Source organism: Muscardinus avellanarius (assembly GCF_963383645.1).
Source record: "Muscardinus avellanarius genome assembly, chromosome: 3".
Classification (NCBI taxonomy): Eukaryota; Metazoa; Chordata; class Mammalia; order Rodentia; family Gliridae; genus Muscardinus; species Muscardinus avellanarius.
This window is the reverse complement of record NC_137788.1, coordinates 45,454,511-45,476,695: the sequence shown is the minus strand read 5'-3', so window position 1 is coordinate 45,476,695 and position 22,185 is coordinate 45,454,511. Positions and strand designations below refer to the sequence as shown.

General features: G+C 40.3%; 2 protein-coding genes across 9 annotated transcripts in view; both read left to right on the top strand.

Annotated features, from left to right (window-relative positions):
* Positions 1 to 1,082, top strand: part of LRP8 (LDL receptor related protein 8) — a gene marked incomplete at both ends in the record, with an annotated part of 75,702 nt that extends 74,620 nt beyond the window's left edge. For all 8 annotated transcript variants that reach the window (XM_080691118.1, XM_080691120.1, XM_080691119.1 and 5 more), the window contains one exon: positions 1,044 to 1,082. In XM_080691118.1, coding sequence (XP_080547244.1) covers positions 1,044 to 1,082 — 39 coding nt within the window. The remainder of the gene's footprint in view (positions 1 to 1,043) is intronic.
* Positions 1,083 to 9,430: 8,348 nt separating this feature from the next.
* Positions 9,431 to 21,130, top strand: MAGOH (mago homolog, exon junction complex subunit; the record flags this gene model as incomplete). The annotated part of the gene is made up of 5 exons (XM_080693151.1): positions 9,431 to 9,518; positions 12,895 to 12,953; positions 15,054 to 15,164; positions 19,604 to 19,686; positions 20,958 to 21,130. The coding sequence occupies 5 exons, from the start codon at positions 9,431 to 9,433 to the stop codon at positions 21,055 to 21,057; spliced, it is 441 nt and encodes a 146-aa protein (XP_080549277.1). The 3' UTR covers positions 21,058 to 21,130.
* Between the last annotated feature and the right edge of the window lie 1,055 nt (positions 21,131 to 22,185).

Genomic DNA, 22,185 nt, shown 5'->3' with positions numbered 1-22,185 from the left:
AGGAAAGCTAAATGTGTCTCCTGGAAAGGAAAACAGAATGAAAAGAAGGGAATTTTGAATACTTTATGTAAATTTCAGGGTTTTCCTAGTTAGAACTTTGAGTCTAAGGCATAGAATCAGAGAATATTAGAAGATATAAAGACATTGCCGGGTGTGGTGATGCACGCTTGTAATTCCCGGGCTTGGGAGGCGGAGACAGGAGGATCAGGCAGGTTCAAAGCCAGCCTCACTGACTTAAGAGACCCTGTTTCCAAATAAAAAATATATATAAAATAGGTCTGGGAGTATAGCCCAGAGGTAGAAGGGTTTCCAGGAACCCCAGTACCACCAAAAAGAAGAAGAAGAAGAAAAGGAGAAGAAGAAGGAGGAGGAGGAGAAGGAGAAGAAGAAGAAATAAAGACACAACTTTTACATCATTATAGGGAAGAATTCAAATCTGGTATCCACAAGGGAATAGGCTGGCTCCGGGGTTAGTGAGCTCACCATGTAATAGCTGTTTGTGGAAAAGGGAGTCTGGCATCTGTTCTCTGGGAAGTAGAGATGAGGGATAGAGGGAATGGACTTAATTTACCTGCATTGCCTTCCAATTCTGTTTAACCAATTGGAAGGAGTATGGTATGTTACCAACGTTAATTGTGATTAGCATCTGAGAGACAAGTTGCTAATAACCAATGATTTAACATTTGACAGAGCTAACCCACTGAAGTTGACCCAACCTAAAATGCTATAAGGGAAGAAAGTTTAAATCTCTGCTGCCCTCCTTTACAAAGAGAATGATTTAAAGTTACAACTCTGGATTTACATAGAACTGGGATCCAGCTTTAGTTGAGATACTTGCTATGTGTCCAGAACAAATATTTTGTAAGCTTGGGAGTCTCAGTTTTCTCATCTGCAAAAGAAATATAATAAATATTGTCTCTTGGCATAATTTGAAGATTATTGTGAACTAATACCTGTAAAGTAATAGTATGTCTGGTACTTTGTTGACAATCAATAGTAGCTTTTGTGGATCTAATGATTATTTCTTTGGTCTATCTCCCCAGCGAGTGGCATTAAGCCTTGAAGATGATGGACTGCCCTGAGGATGGGACCACCCCTTCGTGCCTCATGGAGTTCAGTCCCATGCACTACTCTCTCTGGATGGTGTGTGACTGGATGACTGAGTTTCTATATAGGAGTCTGTGTGAGTGAGTGTGTGAGTGTGTAACTTTTTTTTAATTTATGTTGCAGAAAGGTAACCACAAAGTTATGATGAACTGCAAACATCCAAAGGATGTGAGAGTTTTTATATGTATAATGTTTTATACACTTTTTAACTGGTTGCACTACCCATGAGGAAATCATGGAATGGCTACTGCTGAGTGACTAACATGATGTACATAACCAAACGGGGGCTGATGGTACAGTACCTTACTCATCGTATAAATACTATATTTACAGAGAGTGTTTGATTTGGGGGGACTTTTTTAGGTTTGGGGGTTTTGTTTTTTTGTAAATAAAATGATTATGCTTTGTGGCTATCCATCAACATAAGTAAAAAAAGAACACTTCAACTCCTTCCCCCACTTAATTATTTATTAACATATTTCAAAAATAAGATTAGTTCTATAAATAATTTAGAGAAGTGAAAGTATTTATTTTTTGTATGATTGGCCCACCACACAGACTCTGTGTGTGTTTATGTGTGTGTATGTGAGAGAGAGAAAAATCTGTAGAAAAGAGGCACACCTATGGTTATTATTCAAGTACATATAAATAAATTTATTTTAAAACTGTCCACAAGAAGGGTATCTGCAGTTTTCAGAGAAACCTTTGGAAATTTGGCACAGAAAGTAGATACGCATGTGATAGCAGAGACAGATCTCTTCATCTCCGGCTCTTCCCGAGACCCCAGTAGGCCAGGAAAAGCCTTTCGGCTCACCTGTGGACTGTGGCTGCTGTGACTCCACCTGGGCTTCCTTATCTGTGGCTAAGGTCAGTGTACAGATTTTACACCACTCTGGAAGCTCTCATGAGCCTAAGACAGAATATACCTAAGCCTCAGCAAGTCCTTGTTTTACAACTTAGCTCTTTGAGTAACGTCTTCAGTTTCCTTCAGGACACTGGGGTTGAATTCAGGAAGCTCCCTCCGAAGCACCCTGAAGGCTGCCATCTTTACCAAGCTAAGTGGGGAAGTTTTCTGAACAACTCTAGTTTACTATAGGGACTGCTCAGGCACTGAACCTCTGAGACATGCTCTGGATGAGGCTAAGGGTGGTGGAACAGGTTTTAGTACATCTCTATTTCTCTCTTCCCCTTCACTCTACCATTTTTTTTACGTGGGGGAAACATTTTAAAGTAATAAATAGGCTTCTTACCATCACATGTTCATATAGGTGAAATTCATTTTTGGCTTAAGTCAGAAAAAGTGGCCAAACCTGAAGTCATATTTGAGAGGAAATGGCATACACAATATTACAACATATTGAGTATATATGTTCTCACAGGGATTTGGTTTGCTTTGTAAATAAATGGAAAAAGTCTTGAGTATATGTATAGATTTTTTTCATTTTGGACACCTTTGCTTTTCCTGGGCCTTGGGGTAGGTGGGGAGAAGTACTCTTTTCTGTCTGTGGAATCTACCATCGGAAACAATCCTGCGTTCCCAGAAGGAAGTCAGTCGCCACTGGCTTTCTTATCCATGATGTGACATTTTCTCAACTCTGCTGTCCTGTCACTTCACTCCCACCAGACAACGAGGGACACACACAACACGGAAGTGTTTGGCTTAAATAGGAGCAGAGGACATGTATCTAACCTTAGCATAACTTAACACCCTTCAGCCAGTGTCGCCCTACCCTCCTTCCAGCCACCCCCAACTCAGTGAAGCGTGGATGGCTCACCAGCTTGATGGCCTTTGAATCTCCAGGCAGACAATCCGCAGTTCTATCGTCCTGTCTCTAGGATCTTGCTCTACATCACTCATGGTCTCCTAACCTCTAAAAACTGTTCTGGAGCTCAGGCATTCTATTTTATAGCTTCCTGTGACATGCATGTCTTGATGGTCCTGAGACCCTGAGAGGGTAAATGCAGTTGCCCTAGATGACCGATACCAAGCAGAATTTTGAGAACACATGGCCAACTCCTGTGGAGTTTAATCACCTTCTACTGTTCTTTGAAGAATGGAAAGTCAAAATACTTTGGACTGAAGAAAAGTGATGAATGAAAAACATTGAAATTTATACAAAACAAACAGCTTTTCCTGTAATCTTCCTCAAAACAAATTGTATTTCCTGGGGAGTTAAATTATAACAGTGGCTAATGCATCATTTTAAATTCTCAGTCAGAGCCTGGCCTCTCCAAGGAGGAGAACATACCAGCTGGAATCTCACAATGACGATGAAATTCACAACTTTCTCAGAAATATCCATGTTTCCACAATATGCTACAACTGCAGTTTGAAAGAGGCAGCTATGAGAGCAACCTACAAGAAATAAATTGAGGAATACGTCTTGAATGGCAGTCAATTACATGAAGTCTGAGGAGTTAGATCCCCCTTCCTCCTACTCTTGGAGGCTTTTTGAACCTTATTTTGAGGTTTCATTACATAACTGTTGCCTTTGCCCCACGTGTATATGTATCTACAGCCAATAACAGATCATGGAGTCATTGGACTATAGAGCTGGAAGGAGGCTTACCGACAATGCCGAAAGTGCAGAATACTTATCACACAGTATTTCCTTTATTAAAAGAAGCCACCCCATCTTTCCCCTCCCTTTGCTTCTCCAAGAGACAACTCTGGGCTACCTGAACATTGTTTCAGACCTGCTTCCTATCATGTGGCTATTGTTCCAGTGGATTTGGCAAGGCACTGGCAGAAATGGCCTCCCAGAAACAAGGAAGACAAACTTTATTTAATATTTACTACTACTTTTTTTGTACTGAGGATGGAACCCAGGTGTGTTCTGCCTCTGAGCTACACCCCCAGCCCTATTTTATTTTTTATTTTGAAACAGGGTCTCACTAAGCTGCTGAGGATCTTGCTAAGCTGCTGAGGCTGTCCTCGAACCTGCAATCCTCCTGTCTCAGCCTTCCAAGTCCTGGGATTACAAGTGTGCGTCATGGCACCTGGCTATTTATTACTCTTGATAGCATGATTATATAAGAAACATACTGAAGTAACCTGTAACCTCAACTGGCAAAGAGAATGAGATGGGGACTAGATTTATGGCAATAAGTACTATTGATCCCTTTGGTTATCTCCATGTGAGTACATTCATTCCCTAAAACCATTCACTAAGTGCTAACCGTACGGCAGGCACTGCAGATGTAAAGGTCAATCAAATATTTTCTTTCGTTATGGAGTTCATAGTAGCAGTAAGGAAGACATATACAACAACAAAAAGGAACAATTTGGTGTACCTTTAAAAAGGCACAAAGGAGAGAGGGGCCAGTCTTCCTAAGGAGATGAGAAATGGGGTCATCACAGAAGAAGTAATCTTAAGCTAAGTCCTAACAATTAAGAAGGGGTATCCTGGCTGCTTCTAGCACAGGAAACCCTGAACAAAGACAGAGGCATGAACCTGCATGGGGACTTCACTACTGCATATTCATTATAAATGGAATAAAAAAAACTCAGTGGGACTTAGCAAAAAATGAAGCTGAGTAGAAAGACAGGTTCAACATAAGCACTTTATAAAATACTTATATTTAATTTCTGATTTAACTAAGCAAACATTTCTTGGTTATTGCGTACAAGGCACTAAGTGCACTGTGGAAAACGTAAGATGCGTTGCCAGCACTTTGCAGACATGACATTATCCAGCCTCACACTTTCCAGTGGCCAAAGGGAAATGTTGACTGCTTTTCATATATTTGAGTCAGAGACTTTTGATATGGTAAATGAAAACAAATTTAAAGGCAGTGGGATTTTCACAGAAGCATGCCATGTTGTCAAGAGCCTCTTAGATTTTCTCAGCTGTGAGAAAGAAAACTGGAAATTATAAAGATGTAGGGTCTGGAAAGAGGATCCCAGTCACTGTACAGTCGGGTACTAGTGGGAATGCAGGAGGGCCATTCGCATCCCACAGGAATGTGAACCACCCCAAACTCCATGCATACACATCATTTCACAGAATATAAATAAGTTAGCAGTTAAACGTTTCAGAGCAAGTAATTTCCTTTCCCATAAATGCATGAGGATAGAGTATCGATCTTCTCACACTGTATTCTTAGGGTATTGGGAGTTTTCAGGATATGAAGAATTTAGAAGGTGGAGGAATTATAGCTTCAAATGTTCAGTTAATAAAAATCAGGAAGCTCTTCAGGCTATGCACCATGTGCACAGCCAAGAATCAGCAGAAACCTGCATTTGCAAACACTTTGTGCTATAAAAAGTAATTTTAAAAAAGCCACCTGTATAAATATATATATATTTAAAGACAAGGTTTTGATACTTTTTTTTACAAAAACTACAAGAGAATACAAATACCTGTACAAACCCCGTGCTTTTAAAAGAGCATTTTGTTCTATACAAATTGTTAATTTAAGGGTTAAGTACTGGTTTGCAAACTCCATTGCATTGTATCCAAATAAATTTTCCTTGTTTGTCTCCTTCCCACCCCAAGTTTCCCGTAACTTGATGTAACAGGCACGTTAGAATGTTGGGTTCCACTAACCGTTTCCGTTCTCTTTGTCTGTCATTCCAAGGTTTGTTAGCTTCTGTACTCGGTTCCCTCTTCCCTGGCTTCTGTTCCAGAGACAGAGGGACTGAAGGTGACGAGCTGCATCTCACTAGCTCTACTCACATCATCCTGGTGAACTGAAAACCAAATGTGGATATTTGTAAAATCAGTACACTGTTTCTAGAGAGAGATTAAATTCATTTTTAAAAATCTGTATCGTTCCATTGTGATACTTTCATGAGGGGGAAATGAACTATCACTATTTGAGTTCCTAACATGTGCCAGGTGTTCTACATAAATCAGCCCAATCTTGGCAATAATCCTGTAAGAGAAATATGATCAGTGCTACTCATCCCCATTTTATAAATGAAGTGGGTGAAGTAACTGCCCCAGTCAGTGATTTTTGGTGGCCTCCAAAGAGCAAACTTACATAGCATTTTCTGCCTCTTCTGGCTAACTCACGTCTATCTTTGAGTACCCCATTCAGGTAATACCCCCCTGAAGCCTTCCCTGTTCTCTCGGTCTAGGTTAAGTAATTAAACCCTGTGCTTCCATAATAATTTTTGCTATTTGCATCCCAGTGACCTGATACTCTTATGCCAGTGGAGTTGCTTTTACCAAGGCCATCCAGGATTTCCTTCATTATAAAGCATTCCCCATCCATATCTTGGCCTGGAAGCAGTATTTAAACAGTTGGCCCCCTCCTTTCTTGGAATTCGCTTATTTTGGCTCCCATGACACCACACTCATGGTTTCCCCCACCTCTAGCCATAGCTTAGTCTCTGTTGCCTACCACTTAAATTATGATATTCCATCTCAAGTCTACCTTTATTTCTATTTCCATTGCCACTCCCTGAATATGAGTCACTATCATTTTCACCACTGCTATGGATTACTTTTAACAACTACTTATCTGAATTTCATATGTTTAGTTTTTTCATTTTCCAATCCAACCTACAACATGGCAGTCAAAGTTACCTTTCTATCTTGTAAGTTGCATTACATCGTGTCACCACACCTCTTACCTTTTTTCCACTTTCCTGCTTAAAATTTCCTTTGGCTGGGCGTGGTAGCACACACTTGTAATCCCAGTACTTGGGAGGCTAAGGCAGAAGAATCGCAGGTTCAAAGGCAGCTTTGGCAACTTTGCAAGGATCTCAGCAACCTAGTGAGACCCTGTTTCCAAATAAATGAAATTGGGCTAGGGGTGTGGCTTGGAGGTAGAATGCTTCTGGGTTTGATCCCAAGTACCAAAAATAAATGAATAAATAAAACTTCCTTTGGCCGGGCGTGGTGGCACATGCTTGTAATCCCTGCGCTTGGGAGGCGGAGATAGGAGGATTGTGCAGGTTAGAAGCCAGCCTCACTAACTTAAGAGACCCTGTTTCCAAATAAAAATATAAAAAATAGGTGTCTAGGAGAGTAGCCCGGAGGTAGAAGTGTTGCCAGGAACCCCAGTACACATACAAAACAAAACAAAACAAGAAAACTTCCTTTGTGTCCAATCAAAATCCAATATTCTTGGGTATCCTAAACTCTTCTGGCTTATAAAGGGCCTTCCTGATTTGGCTTCTTCCTCTTTGCCAAAACTCATCATTAATTTCTCCATATTCTAATCACATCATCTGGGCCCTCTGGAACATTTCCTTCAAGAAGCCTTCTCTTAGGGCCCTCGACTGGATTAGGAGCCACCTCACATACTTCCAGAGTGGTCTGTTTCCTCTACTGGTAATCCTTATCCCTAGATTATGGTCACTTGTATACTCCTTAATTGCCTTCTCTGTGAGCTCTATAAAGATGGCTTCTCATATTGTATCCCTAGCACATGACACATCTTAGATGCTCAATAAATTACAATGAATTCAGGGATTACAGACACAAACCATAGTCTTTTAGCTATACCCTGTCACATATCAAAACCCTGGATTCGTTTACAAATGTCCTTTAAATTTCTCAATACTCTTATTATTTGCCATATTCACACATGCCCAGATTCTCCTGTTACATTATAATTATTATAATTTCACTCTTGGGGAAAGATGTGTCAGTTCAGTGCATCTAGATACATAACTGCTATTATCACCTAAAGATTGTTGTGACGATTCAAAGGACAAGCACATTTAAATGGGTTCAGCCAAGGGATCAATATGTATTAGGCGTTTAATACCTAATGGTCCCCTTCTCTTTCTATACAATTTCCTGTTACCATTCATATCTATTGCCTTGTTATAAAAATGCCTCATGATCTTATGGGAATTTACAGTTGGCAAAGTATTTTCCAAGCCATTTCTTTTGTACAATTTTATTTAGTTCTTATTTGTTGTATTCACGGTGCTAGGGATCAAACCTGTGCTAGACCAAACACTTTACCATTAAGCTACTCTCCCAGCTCTATTATCTTAACTTCAAAGATAAAGCAATTCATATCTAAAAAATTGACTCTCTTTGCCTTTGGTCACATTAATCGCTGTTAAGGAATTATTTTAAACTGAGTCTCCAATGGTCTTTTTCTCTCTGGCACACCCGCTCAACTCTACCAGCAATGCTTTTTCGGGGAGAAAAGGACTAAATGTAAAGACTGAGAATAAGAATCAGAGACTAGTGGCCCAATTTACAGAGTAGTATACAATTATAGTCATCAATAATGATGTGTACAGTTATAATCTCCAATGATTATAGGCCCCACTAATGATATCATTTTAGCCCTATTTACAGAGTCATTCAGTAACTGCAACTTTTAAAGCAGCCTTCTATAATTGGGATTTTTACTGTTCTTAGCCTATTCCACCTTAACCAGAAAGCTTTCACGGAGGTCAACAACTTCAGCATGAAAAAACAAAACCTCTGGTCAGTGGTCCCTGTCCCTGTCCCACCTGGGAGCTTTACCAAAAAATACCAATGTCTAGGTCCTCCGTTAGAGATTTTCATGGGTTTGGGGTGAGGCCCAGGCATTGATCTTTATTAAAGATTCCAATGTGTACACAGGACTGAGAATCACTGGAAGATCAAATATCCAGTTTAACTTCCCTACACAGCACTTATTCTAGAGGCCAGTGAGGCAGGAAGAGACGGGAAGAAATAAAAGGCAGTCAATCTCCACCATCTGGTGTCAAGGAGGTGTGTGTGTCTTTTACTAGGGATTGAACCCAGCGGTATTCTACCTCCAAGCTACATCCTCAGATCAATTTTTTTTTTTTTAAACAGGTCTCGCAAAGTTGCTGAGGGCCTGCGATGCTCCTGTGTCAGCCTCCGGAGTACTAGGATTACAGGCACGGGCCCCCACGCCCAGCTGAAAACCCATTTCTTAAACAGAATAGTTGGGTCAAAGCCAACTCTAGACCTCCACATCATCGTTGTGCGGGGTACTCCAAGGAGATGGGTCATTTCACCTCACTGACTGTCAAGACGACGTAATGAGGAACTTTGACTCACAAACGTATCCTTTAAGACGCAGGTAGAGCCCGACAGAACGAAGGCTCGAGGTGTTGAGGCCCAAGTCTCAGCAAAGTCTCCAGATCTCAAAGTGGAAGCTTGGAGGCCCGCCCCCTTGTCCACCAGGAAGGGCGCGGAGGGCGGTCCAGGTCTCCCTCGCTCCCGCCTCCGGCGGAGGGGCGTGGCCTCCATGACCCCGCCCCCACGGCCGCCCACCCGGGCGGCGCCCTCGTCTGACGTCACCGCCGCGCGCCGCTGTAAACGTCAGTATCCGGCGCAGGCCGCGGCGGAGCGGTTTGCTCCTTCAGTTCCGTCTTGGTCTCCCCTTGAGAGCCATGGAGAGTGACTTTTATCTGCGTTACTACGTGGGTCACAAAGGCAAATTCGGCCATGAGTTTCTGGAGTTTGAGTTCCGACCCGACGGTAAGAACGGCCTCCCGCCGGCCAGGAGCTGGGCTAACCCCGGAGGCGGGCGAGGAGGCGTGGGGGTCCCGGGATGGCGGAGGAATCGAGCCCCGTGCAGCCCGGGTCTGAAAAGGACACTCTGCCTCCACTCCTCTGGTTACTTCTACTCATAGGTAGGGATTCTGTTTGGTGACAGTTTTGGTCAGGTTGCTTGCATTTCAACAAATGTTGATTGAGCCCCCACCTTATGCCACGCTGGGTCTCACTCACTAGGGATACAGCAGCGAAAACACTTCCCCTCTCGTGGAACTTGTGTTTTGGTACTGGTAGAGATCATAAACAAGCAAACGAACATACAAAAAGGTGATTCCAGATAGCGAAGAATGATCATAAAATATTTTTAGAATAATTGCTGGATGAGCTACTTTAAGATAGGGGGTCTTTAAAGTTCTCTGAAGAGTGGATATTCACACTGACTTGTGATTGACAAGAAGAAACCAGCCTTGTGACGCTCAGGAGGAAGAACATTCTACTGAGGGAGTAGCGAGTGTCAAGGTAAGAACAAGCCAGGCATGTGTCAGGTGGTCAGTGTGGTGACTGAACAATAGTGAGCTCTGGAGAGAATAGGAAGAGATGGTGTCAGGTTGATAGGTGTGGACCACATCAGGTAAGTGTTTATAGGCCATGGTGAAGAGTTTAGATTTCTAAGTACAGCAGGATAGAATTGGAAAGTTTTAAACAGAGAAAAGATATGACCTGTTCTTGAAAAACTATTCTAGCATTAGGTGCAGAATGGGTGAGAGGCACAGGGCAACTAATGAGAAGTTGCTTACAGTGTCAAGACAGAGGATGTTGGTTGTGACTAAGGTGATATAAGTGGAGAAGACTTAGCATACTGTTGAAGGTAGAACCAGTTGGACTTGGTTGGTTGACAATGCTGAGAGGGCATCCTGTCGTGAAGGAAAGAGAAATCAAAGATGATAGAAGACCTGAATTACATGGAGTCACAAAGATGAATCCCAAAAGCCCCAACTGTTAGGGAGATAGATTTATAAACACACAATGACAAAACTGTATTAGGTGTTGTGGTAGAAAGAAACAGGGAACTTTGGGAGCATTCAGACAACTGATCCAGCCTGAGGGTCAGAGAAAACTTATTTTCATAAAATTACTTGGGGGAGGGAGAAAGGACACACAATAGTGTTTAGGAGTTGGTTAAGAGATCAAGAGTCAAGGTGTTCTGGGCACAATTCACAGTAAAGAGGCTGAAAGTTAAAAAGTGCTTGGGATGTTTCAGGCAGAAACAGAGTAGTTTGATTCCAGCTGTGTGAGAAAATACTGCAGAGCTGAAGCTGAATAGGAGGCAAGGGTGAAGCTTAGCTATATGCCATGTTAAAAAGTTTGGGTTTTTGCTGGAAGTGGTGGTACACATTTGAAATCCTAGTATTTGGGAAGCCGAGATAGGAGGATTATAGGTTCTAGGACAGCCTCAGCAACTTAGTTAAGGCTCTCAGCAACCTAGTGAGACTCTGTTTCCAAATAAGAAATAAAATTGGTCTGGGGATATAGCTCAGAGGTAAAATGCCCCTGGATTCAATTTCCAGTGACACACCCAAGTTAGGGTTTTGTCAGGGAGGCAGAGGAAAACCATTCACATTATCAGCATATTAGACTAACCTGATCAGATAGGTCAGTTACTACAGCACCTTATCCACTGTATGAAGAATGAACTGAAATGGAAGAGACTTAAGAGAAACAGTGCAGAGGCTGTTAGAATAAATTATTTACTTTTTTTTTTTAACTTGTGTCTTCTGTAGAGGAAAAATCATGTTTTCTATTTCCTTTTATATTCTTCATCCCCACCAGATATCCAAACTAGCCTGTTGGTTACATGCATGACCAAAGGGCCTTATGAACCAAATGTGCTCAATGACAAAAGCACAATTTTTCCATTACCGAAATGAGTATTGCAGCCAGGCGTGGTGGTGCACACTTGTAATCCCAGCATTTTGTGAGACTGAGACTGGAGGATTGTGGTTCCAGGACAGCCCCAGCTACTTATTGAGGCCCTCTGCAATTTAGTGAGACCATGTTTCAAAATAAAGAATAAAAAATAGGGCAGGGGTTGTAGCTTGGGGGTTGAAAGCCCCTGGGTTCCATCCCCAGTACCGCAAAAAAAAAAAAAAAAAAAAAAAAAATGAGTATTGCATGGTTACACGCTACTATTTGTAAACAGCATCCTACATTTTTCAAAATGCTTTCATAACTCATTTGAACCTTAGCACATCCTCTGTGCAGGTAAGTTACCAACCACAGTTCTTGTTTTCAGTTGAGGACATTAACCTGTGTAGAAATGTGATTTGCCAAAGTCACAAAATAGTTGGCTTATGTTGTTTTACCACACCATAATTGCCTTTGCTTAAACTGTACCTCAGTATCAGCTGTATTTTTTTTTTTTTTTTTTGCTAGAAGACTGTTAAATAGTGTAAAGAACTGAAAAGATGAGTGTCATTCAAACACCAAAGGTCTAAGTAGTAAATTTGTTAAGAAACTTTGAAGACATTGTTGGTGGGATTGCAAATTAGTGCAACCACTTTGGAAAACAGTATGGAGAATCCTCAGAAGAATGGGAACAAATCTACCATTTGATCCAGCAATACCACTTCTGGGTATCTACCCAAAAGAAAGTAAACCAAACTACCAAACTAATGCATGTGTATCTATGTTCATAGCTGCACAATTCACCATAGCCAAACTGTGGAACCAGCCAAGATGTCCATCAACAGATGAATGGATTACAAAACTGTAGGATATGTACACATGGAATTCTACTCAGCCATTAAAAAAAACTCAGTTACATCATTTTCAGGGAAATGGATGGAACTGGAGGACATTATGCTAAGAGAGATTAGTCAGTCACAAAAAATAAGAAAGCAGATGCTTTCCCTAATATGTGAGAGTTAGGGAGAAATGGGTCATAGGAGGAACTCTAGATGAAAAAGGAAATCCTATACAGGAGCAAACAAGGCAACCTAAAGGAGGAGAAAAGAGGGGGGAAGAGGAAAATCTCTAAAACACACAATGTACTTAAACATATCGAAGTCAACCACTAAGCCGAGCAAGGGAAGGACGGACGGGGAGAGAAAGGGGGGGGGGGAGGTTGGGTAGGGGTTAAATCAGTGATGTGTACATGTATGTGCACACAAGTTTTTTACCCCAATATGATGTACAAATATAATGCACCAATAAAAAATTTTAAAAAAAAGAAACTTTGAAGAGCAGTTAGGATACATTTTAGACAGCAGGTGATAGTCTTGGGAGGCTAATAATACTTTATTCGTGTTTTTATTGTATTGGCATTTATTTATTTATTTATTTATTTTTCCCCTCACAGGGAAGTTGAGATATGCCAACAACAGCAATTATAAAAATGATGTCATGATCAGAAAAGAGGTATGAGCCTTTCATTCACTACAATTTTGCCTTTGCCTTACATTTTTTCTGTTCTTTCTAGGAATAGTATTTAAAGATAATAGGAAAGTAGACACGTGTCTGTCTCTTTCTCTCGTTTATGTACTTATTTATTTATTTTGGTTTGTATTTCATTTATAATGATGAGTCCAGTTACTAATAATTATTTGAAGTCTGGTGTACCTGGGTTTGAACCCTCAGTCTGCTCCTTACTAATCAGTGTACCTTGAACCTGTTCCGTGGCTGAGCTTGGTCAGCCTCTATTTCTTCATCTATAAAAACAGGGACAATAAGACCATTCTCAAGCCTGTCATAGAATTAAGTATATTATTGGGGGTGGGGGGTTCCTGGGAATGAACCCAGAGGCATTCTATCACTGAGCTACACCCTCAACCGTTTTTATTTTGAAATAGTGTCTCTCTTAAATTACCACATGTACTAGCACACCCAACTTAAATATATTACTATTAAAGTGCTTGGTATATTCCCTCAACCACACTACTTTTCTTTGTGTTGTATGTGTGTTATTGGAGATCAAACCCAGAAGCATTCTATCTTCAAGCTATACTGCCAACCCTGTTTTATTTTTCTTTTTGAAACAGGGTCTCACTAGGTTGATGAGTCTCACTACTTGCTAAGGGTATCCTCAAACCTGCACTCCTGTCTCAGCCTTGTACTTGGGAGTACAAGCCTGTGCCACCATACCTACATAAAGGACAGTACTTCATGAAGAGAGCTATTTAATTTACATCAAAAGGAAAGAAGAGCGTGGGAAAGCAGTAAGCATCATTGAGTGCATGTTAGATGGCACTAGTCTTTTGTATTCAGACTAGAGGTTGAACCTAGGGACATTCTACCTCTGAGTTATACCCCTAGCCCTTTTTGAAAATTTTATTTTGGAGTCGGACATGATGGCGCACGCTTGTAATCCCAGCACTTGAGAGGCTGAGAAAGGAGGATTGAGCAGGTTCAAAGCCAGCCTCAGCTACTTGGTGAGGCTCTCAGCAACTTAGTGAGACCCTGTTTCCAAATAAAGTATAAAATAGTTCTGGGGGTATAGCCTGGAGGTAGAAAAGCCCCTGGGTTCCACCCCCAGTACCACAAAAAAAAAAAAAAAAAAAAAATTAAATTAAATTTATTTAGAAACTAAGTTGCTGAGGCTAGCATCAAATTGGCAATTCTCCTGTCTCAGCCTCCCAATTACTGGGATTATAGGCTTGTGCCACGTCACCCAGTTGATATGTATGATCTTTTTTAACCCTGATGATAAGATCATGTGGTACATGACATTATATCCCCTTTACATGTGAGAAAATGAAGGCCAAGATATTAAGTATGGGGCTTATACAGTCATCCTTGCTAGTAAGAGAAGAACAGCAGGAATCTAGATTGGTGTTCACCTCAGTAAAGTCCATGTATTCCCATTCTGCTATTTTCACCACACCATTGAGGCTTCAGCAAAGCTACTCTTTCCTTTTAACCACTTTGCTACTTTTGAAAATATCTTAATACAGCTTAGTGTGTACATAATTATACCAGGAGTAAACTAGACCGTTTATATGAGTAAAGCAAAAATTTGGACACCTGTAATTGGAATTACACCTGTACTTGGGAGGCTGAGATAATTTTATTTTTGAAACAGGATCTCATTATTTTATTGTGGGTTTGAGGCTAGCCCTAGCAGTGTAGCAAGAATCTCAGCAACTTGGTGAGACACTGTTCCAAATAAATAAATAAATAAAAAGGACTAGATATGTAGCTCAGAGGCAAAATGCCCCTGGGTTCCACTTCTAGTACGTACATACATACATACATACATACATACATACATACATACATACATACATAGGCTCGGATGTAGCTCAGTGGTAGAGTGCCCTCAGGTTCAATCACTAGAACCACCAAAAAAATAAAACAAACTAGAAGGGAAACAGAGGTGTTATCATTGCATACTGCTGACCTGGTGCTCATCTCCAGCATGCTGAGGCCAAGCAGTGCCTTCCCACTTATGGAGAGAGTGCCAGATAAGAGAGTGTTGCTTAGAGGATACCACCTAAATTCTGTTTTTTAACTTGCTTTCAGGCTTATGTACATAAAAGTGTGATGGAGGAACTAAAGAGAATAATTGATGACAGTGAAATTACCAAAGAGGATGACGCTTTGTGGCCTCCTCCTGACAGAGTGGGCCGGCAGGTGAGTATTTTATTGACTATCCTTATAGTACTAAAATCTTCAAGGATGATGAAGTTTACTGTTCTGCATGACATTGAATCCGTGTGTATGTATGATATTGTTTTACCACTTATAAAACTTTTAACTCCATTAACTCATTGAGCCATCACAAATATTCCTTTACACTAGTAATCTGTTGGCTAGTATAATTAGAAACAAAATTCCATCCAGAATAGCAACAAAAGTTATGAAGAATTTGGGAATAAATTTAATAAGATCTGCAAAAACTTAAGGAAAGGACTTTATAGAAGGACCTAAAAATTTTGCTTTTGTTGGATAGGAACATTCATTATCATGAAGAAGTGACTTTTCAACAAAGTAATTTACAAGTGCATTCAAGTTTATAAAAAAATCACAACAGGATCATCTCTAGAACCTAGTAGAATAAGTTTTAAAACCAGGCATGGTTGTATACACTGTAATTCCAGTACTTAGAAGGCTGAAAGTGGATCATCGCAGGTTTGCGGCCAGCCTCAGCAACTTAGACCCTGTTTCCAAATAAAATAGGGCTGGGAGATGTAGCACAGAGGTAGAATGCCCTGAAGTTCAATCTCTAGTACCACATACACACACAAAAAAAATGTTTTAAATTCATGGAAGTTCAAAGGAGTAGGAATAGCTAAGATAACACTGAAGGTTTCTTGTAAACTAGTCATTTGTAATATGGTATTGCCTCAGGAATTGACAAACCAGTTGAACAGTATAGAGAGCCCATAAACAAATATGTGAATACAGGAATTTAGAACAGTATATAACAGAGATGAATTTCCATATATATATATATATATATATATGGGGAAAGGATAGATTGTTAAATTATAGCAGGACAACTGGCAGGATATTTATGGAATATTTTTAAGTTGTACCATTTATATAAATAAAGCAAAAATTTATAACATAGAAGAAAATATAAACTTATTATTTCTGGCTAGAAAAGTTTTTTAAACTCATCAAGGTAAAACATTGGTAAATTTGACTGCTTTAAACTTAAAACTTCTGTTTGGCAAAGATATCAACAGAAATTAAAAAATAAGCCACTGAGGGTGTAGCCTTGGAGACTATATACAGGAGGGGACTCCTGCTCTCTCTGCTTCAGGCCGCTGTGCTGACAGCAGCTTTTCTACACAACACATCCTGCTGCTGCAGTTCCTGCATTGGAGCTGGCTGACTGGGCAGAACCTCTAAAATTGTGAGCCCAATAAGCCTATTGTCCTCTGAGTTGTGCTTGTCAGTGTTTTGGTCACAGCAAAAGAAAAATTGAATAAAACAGACATCAAGATAAAGTTGAAAGATAAGCTAGAAGGAGTTATTTGAAAAATATAATTAGCAAGGAGTTTCTATCCAGACTACATAAAGAACTACAAATTAATAAAAAGACAACCCAGTGGCAGAATGTGCCAGGGTTGCCGGGCGTGGTGGCACAAACTTGTAATCCCAGTGCTTGGGAGGCTGAGACTGGAGGATCGCACAGGTTCAAAGACAATCTCAGCTACTTAGTGAAGCTCTCAGCAACTTAGTGAGAGCCTGTTTCCAAATAAATTATAAAATAGGACTGGGGGTGTAGCCTGGAGGTAGAAAGCCCCTGGGTTCCACCCTCAATACCACAAAAAAAGAAAAAAAAAAGAATGAGCCAGGGTTATGAATTTATAGGCTTAAATTAGTGGCCAATAAATATGAAAAGATTTTGTTTCATTTGTAAGATGAAAATTAGGAAAACAGTGAGATACTGTTTCAAATCTATTAGAATAATCAAAAAAGGCAACATTTTAAAAAAGGACTTGGGAAAAAATGAAGTTCTGTATACTGCTGGGAATAAAATTAGCACAGCTATTTTAAGGAGCCATTTGGTAGTATTCCAGCAGAGTTGAAAGATTTTTTTTTTGGCAATTCTAGGGATCTACCCAGGGCCTCCTGTGTACTAAGCAAGTACTCTGCCACTGAGCTACATCCCCAGTCTCTGAAAATACTTTTATCCTTCTTGTAGGAATTTTCCTAGAGACATTTTTACATAGTACAAAGATATACATAGAATATTGCCACTTTGTTTATTGTAACAAGAATTGGGAACTCCAGCTTGCTTCAGTAGAAAAATGGAATATCCTCAAACATTTAAAACAAATGAATAAAATCTATGTAACTCAACATGGATAAATCTCATAAATAATACTGAATGAAAAAAGTAAAAATGATACATTTAGTATGACCATTTATTTAGAAACTTAAATTTTTTTTTCTTATTGGTGCATTGTAGTCATACATCTTAATGGGGTACAAGATGGTAAAGGCATACATGTAGACATCACTCAGCCCTTCCCCAATGCCCACCTCATTCCCTCCTGCTCATGTGTGGCTTAGTGATTGACTTGGATATGTTTGTGAATGTACATTATGCATATTAGGGAATTTCCCACCCTCCCTTTCTCATCCCCCTCAGGTCACCTTATTTGCTCATCTAAGGTTTCTCCTCCTTTGTATAGAGTTCTACCTATTGACCCATTTCTCCATTAGGGAGGACATCCGATTTTTTACTTTTTGTGACTGGCTAACCTCACTTAACATAATGTTTTCCAGTTCCATCCATTTCCCTGCAAAAATGACATAATTATGTTCTTCTTTATGGCTGAGTAAAATTCCATTGTGAGCTGGGTGTGGTGGCGCACACTTGTGATCCCAGCATTCGGGAGGCTGAGACCGGAGGATCACGGTTCGCAGACAGCCTCAGCTACTTAGTGAAACCCTCTGCAACGCAGTGAGACCCGGTTTCAAAATAAAGAATAAAAAATAGGGCAGGGGGTGTAGCTCGGAGGTCAAATGCCCCAGACCTGGGGTTCCATCCCTAGGCCTGCAAAAAAAAAAAAAAAATCCATTGTGCACATATCATGTAGAAACTTTTTTAAACATACTGCCAAACATAAAAGCACAGTGGAAAGAATGCTCTCCAACTTCAGAGGATGGAGGGAGGAGAAAGAATGGGAGATTGATATAAACTTCATAATATTTCTTTCAAAAATGAAGGAAAAATAAGTAGTGCTCACTAGAATGTAAGTAGTCCTACAGGGGCAGAGATCTTTGGTTTTACTGATCTTTGTTCAGTATTATGAATAATAACTTGCACAAGGCAGGCCTCCTTAGATACCTGCTGAAGGTTTATGATATTTGTGTCACTATTTAGAAATTGAGATCTGAGGTCATATAGCTACAAGTGGAAAAGCTGAGATCAAACCTAGGTTAAGGATATTTTTTCTTGTTCCATGTTGCCCAGAAAGGTTGGATCTTTTAGTATTTTATTATGCATTTATTTATGAAAATGGGGATTGAATCCAGGGGCATTCTACCCCCAAACTACACCCCTGGCCTTTTTCTCTTTTTTTTTTTTTTTCTTTGGCGGGTCTGGGGATAGGATCCAGGGCATTCAACCTCCAAGCTACATCCCCTGCCATATTTTTTATTCTTTTATTTTGAAACAGGGTCTAAGTAGTTGAAGCTGTCCGCAAAGTGTGATCCTCCAGTCTTAGCCTCTCGAATGCTGGGATTACAAGCATGTGCCACCACACCCGGCCCCGGCCTATATTTTATCCTTTATTTTGAAACAGGGTCTCACTCAGTTGCAGAGGGCCTCACTAAATAGCTGAGATTGGCCGTGAACCTACAATCCTCCTGTCTCAGCCTCTTAAGTACTGGGATTACAAGTGTGCACTGCCACAGCCAGCTATGGTATTTTAACTTAAAACACACCACTATGTCATACCACATTTTATTTTGTTTTTTGTGGGTCTGGGGGTGGAACCCAGGGGCATTGGACCTCCAAGCTACACCCCCTGCCCTATTTTTTATTCTTTATTTTGAAACCGGGTCTCACTGAGTTGCAGAGGGCCTCACTAACACACCACATTTTAACAATGTAAGTACATGCAAAGTAGTTTGTAAATTCTAAATCTCAGAAATAACGGAGCCTGGAGGACGCAACTTTCACTTAAGTGGATGAGTTTCTTAAGGGCTAAACCAGCTCTGTCCTATTGCCCAGCACTGATTGGTGCTTAAAGTAAGATGCTTATCAGCCGGGCGTGGTGGCGCACGCCTATAATCCCCGCGCTTGGGAGGCAGAGACAGGAGGATCCCGCAGGTTCGAAGCCAGCCGTGCGCGCTGGCTTAGGAGACCCTGAATCCAAATAAAAATGTAAAAATAGGTCTGGGATTGTAGCCCGGAGGTAGAAGGGTTTCCAGGAACCCCAGTACCACCAAAAATAAAAAATTAAATTAAATTTAAAAAGTAAGATGCTTATGTGGCCATCTATAGTAGGTTTGGGTGATCTGGCAAATAATGAGTCCCTCTTCTGTGTACTTGAGAAGTGTTCCAGTTCCGCTCCACTTGGGATTTTTTTTTTTTTTTTAATTTCTAGGAGCTTGAAATCGTCATTGGAGATGAACACATTTCTTTTACAACATCAAAGATTGGTTCCCTTATTGATGTCAATCAATCCAAGTAAGTGTATATGTTTTGGAGTAAGTTGATAAACCCATAACCATTATGGGAAGATCTGATGCAAAAGCAAGACAGAGTTGGCCCGCTTTCTTCTTTGCATTAGGAAGTAATTATAGTCATTCAAATTATAGATAGCCCACACTGTTTATGGGGGATTGGTTCCAGAACACATTGTAGACATCAAAGCTGTGATTGCTCAAGTTTCATATAAAATGGTTTCATATTTTTATATAACCTATGCATTCTCATGTATACTATAAATCATTTCTAGATTACAGTATCTAATACAATGTAAATGCTATGTAAACAGTTGGTGTACTGCTTTGTTTAGAGAATAATGACTAGAAAAAAATCTGAACATGTTCATTATAGACACAACCATCATAAACCTACCAACATTTTTTTTGTGTGTGTGGTACTGGGGGGTGGAACCCAGGGGCTTTCTGCCTCTGGGCTATACTCCCAGACCTATTTTATATTTTATTTGGAAACAGGGTCTCACTAAGTTCCTGAGAGCCTCACTAAGTAGCTGAGGCTGGCTTTGAACCTGTGCGATCCTCCTGTCTCAGCCTCCCAAGCATGGGGATTATAAGCGTGCGCCACCATGCCCGGCTAACATTTTTAATCCATGGATGATTGAACCCCCAATTGAACAACCAACTCAGAACTAGTGCATGCAGAATCTACAGATTTTGGTCAACTGTATTTTTAAAGGCTATTCTATTATGGTGTTTGACAGTCAGTGCTACTAAATATTCTGAGTGACGTAGACTAATGGATGGGAGCAGCCAGAATAGGAAATGAAGTATGCCCAAAGAAATGCTTGAAATAAGCTGTGGAATAACCGAGTTTTCCAAACGGCTTTCTCAGTGTGACCCATTCAGAATAGCACATCTTAAAGTCTTGGTGAAATCTGAAATATTTTAGGATATGAATTTAAAAATTCACATTGCCAACAAGGCAAATGAAAATGTTGAGACAAATCGATATGCTATAAATAAAAGTCTTTAGAGCCAGGCATGATGGTGCATGCCTGTAATCCCAGTAGTTGGGAGGCTGAGACAGGAGGAGCACAGGTTCACAGCCAACCTCAGCAACTTAGTGAGGCTCTTAGACCCTGTCTCAAAATAAAAGACAAAATAAAAAGGGCTGAAGGTGTAGCTTGAGGTAGAGTGCCCCTGGATTTGATCCCCAATTTAAAAAAAAAAAGGTTGTTTTTGCCAGTTTTTTCAACTTTTTAAATATATTTTTTTTCCTTTCTTGCATTTTAGGGATCCAGAAGGCTTACGAGTATTTTATTATCTCGTCCAGGACCTGAAGTGTTTGGTCTTCAGTCTTATTGGATTACACTTCAAAATCAAGCCAATCTAGATCAGATTGGTCTGGACATAAGGGGGGGCAGGAGTAGTTTTTAATTACCATTATCAGGAAATTTTTGTGTATATCAGGGTAGTATTTTTTATAAACTATAAATGATTGTCTTTAATAAATATGTTTTAAAAATCCAGATTTGTTTTATTTTATAAAGATCTGAATGTGTAAACACTCCTCGGTTACTCTGTAAAACACAAACATCAGCTGGGCCTGGTGTTAAATGCCTAAAGTCCCAGTCCTTGGAAGGCTGAGACAGGATAGCAGGTTCAAGGACAGCTCCAACAACTCAGCAAGGCCCTCTGCAGCTTAGTGAGACTCTGTTTCAAAATTAAGAAATAAACACACAGCGGAATTCTACTCAGCAATAAAGAAGAACAAAATCATGTCATTTGCAAGAAGATGGAAGGACCTGGAGAACATTATGTTAAGTGAGATCAGCCAAGCACAGAAAGAGAAGGGACATATGTTTTCTCTAATATCCCCAAACTAGGGAGTATTAGTGATACCACAGGGACTCCAGACAATGGAGGGGGAAACTCAGCAAAGCTAGAATGGAAGGGCAGGGGAGGAGCAAGGCTGAAGTTGATTAATGGAGGAGCTACATTCGAATATGTGTATAAGTGTGAATGTAGCATGGTTAACCTGGACACTCATTGTTGGGAGGGGGGAAAGGGAAAGCGGGAGAGGGGGAGACCAAGTACTGTGTGAATATATGCCATTGTCAATATGATCCACATTATGTGAAACTTTAGTTTACCAATAAAAATTCAAAGTAAAATAAATATAGAGTTGAGGATGTAGCTCAAATGAAAAATCCTGTGTTCAATCCCCAGTAAATAAAATAAAAATTAACTCCCACAAGCATCATATGAAAGTATTGCCAAAAAAATCAAGCCAATTTTTTTAGAAACTACCATTTCAGGGAATGGAGAAAATAGTAAAAATATGAGAAGCCTGGCATAGTGGTACATGCCTATAACCCTAGTACTTGGAAGAGAGACAGTGGGATCGTGGGTTCAAGACCAGCCTCAGCAACGTTGCAACTCAGACCCTGCTTCAAAATAAAGAATAAAAAATAGGGCTGGGGAGCCAGGTGTGGTGGCGCACGTTTGTAATCTCCGCACT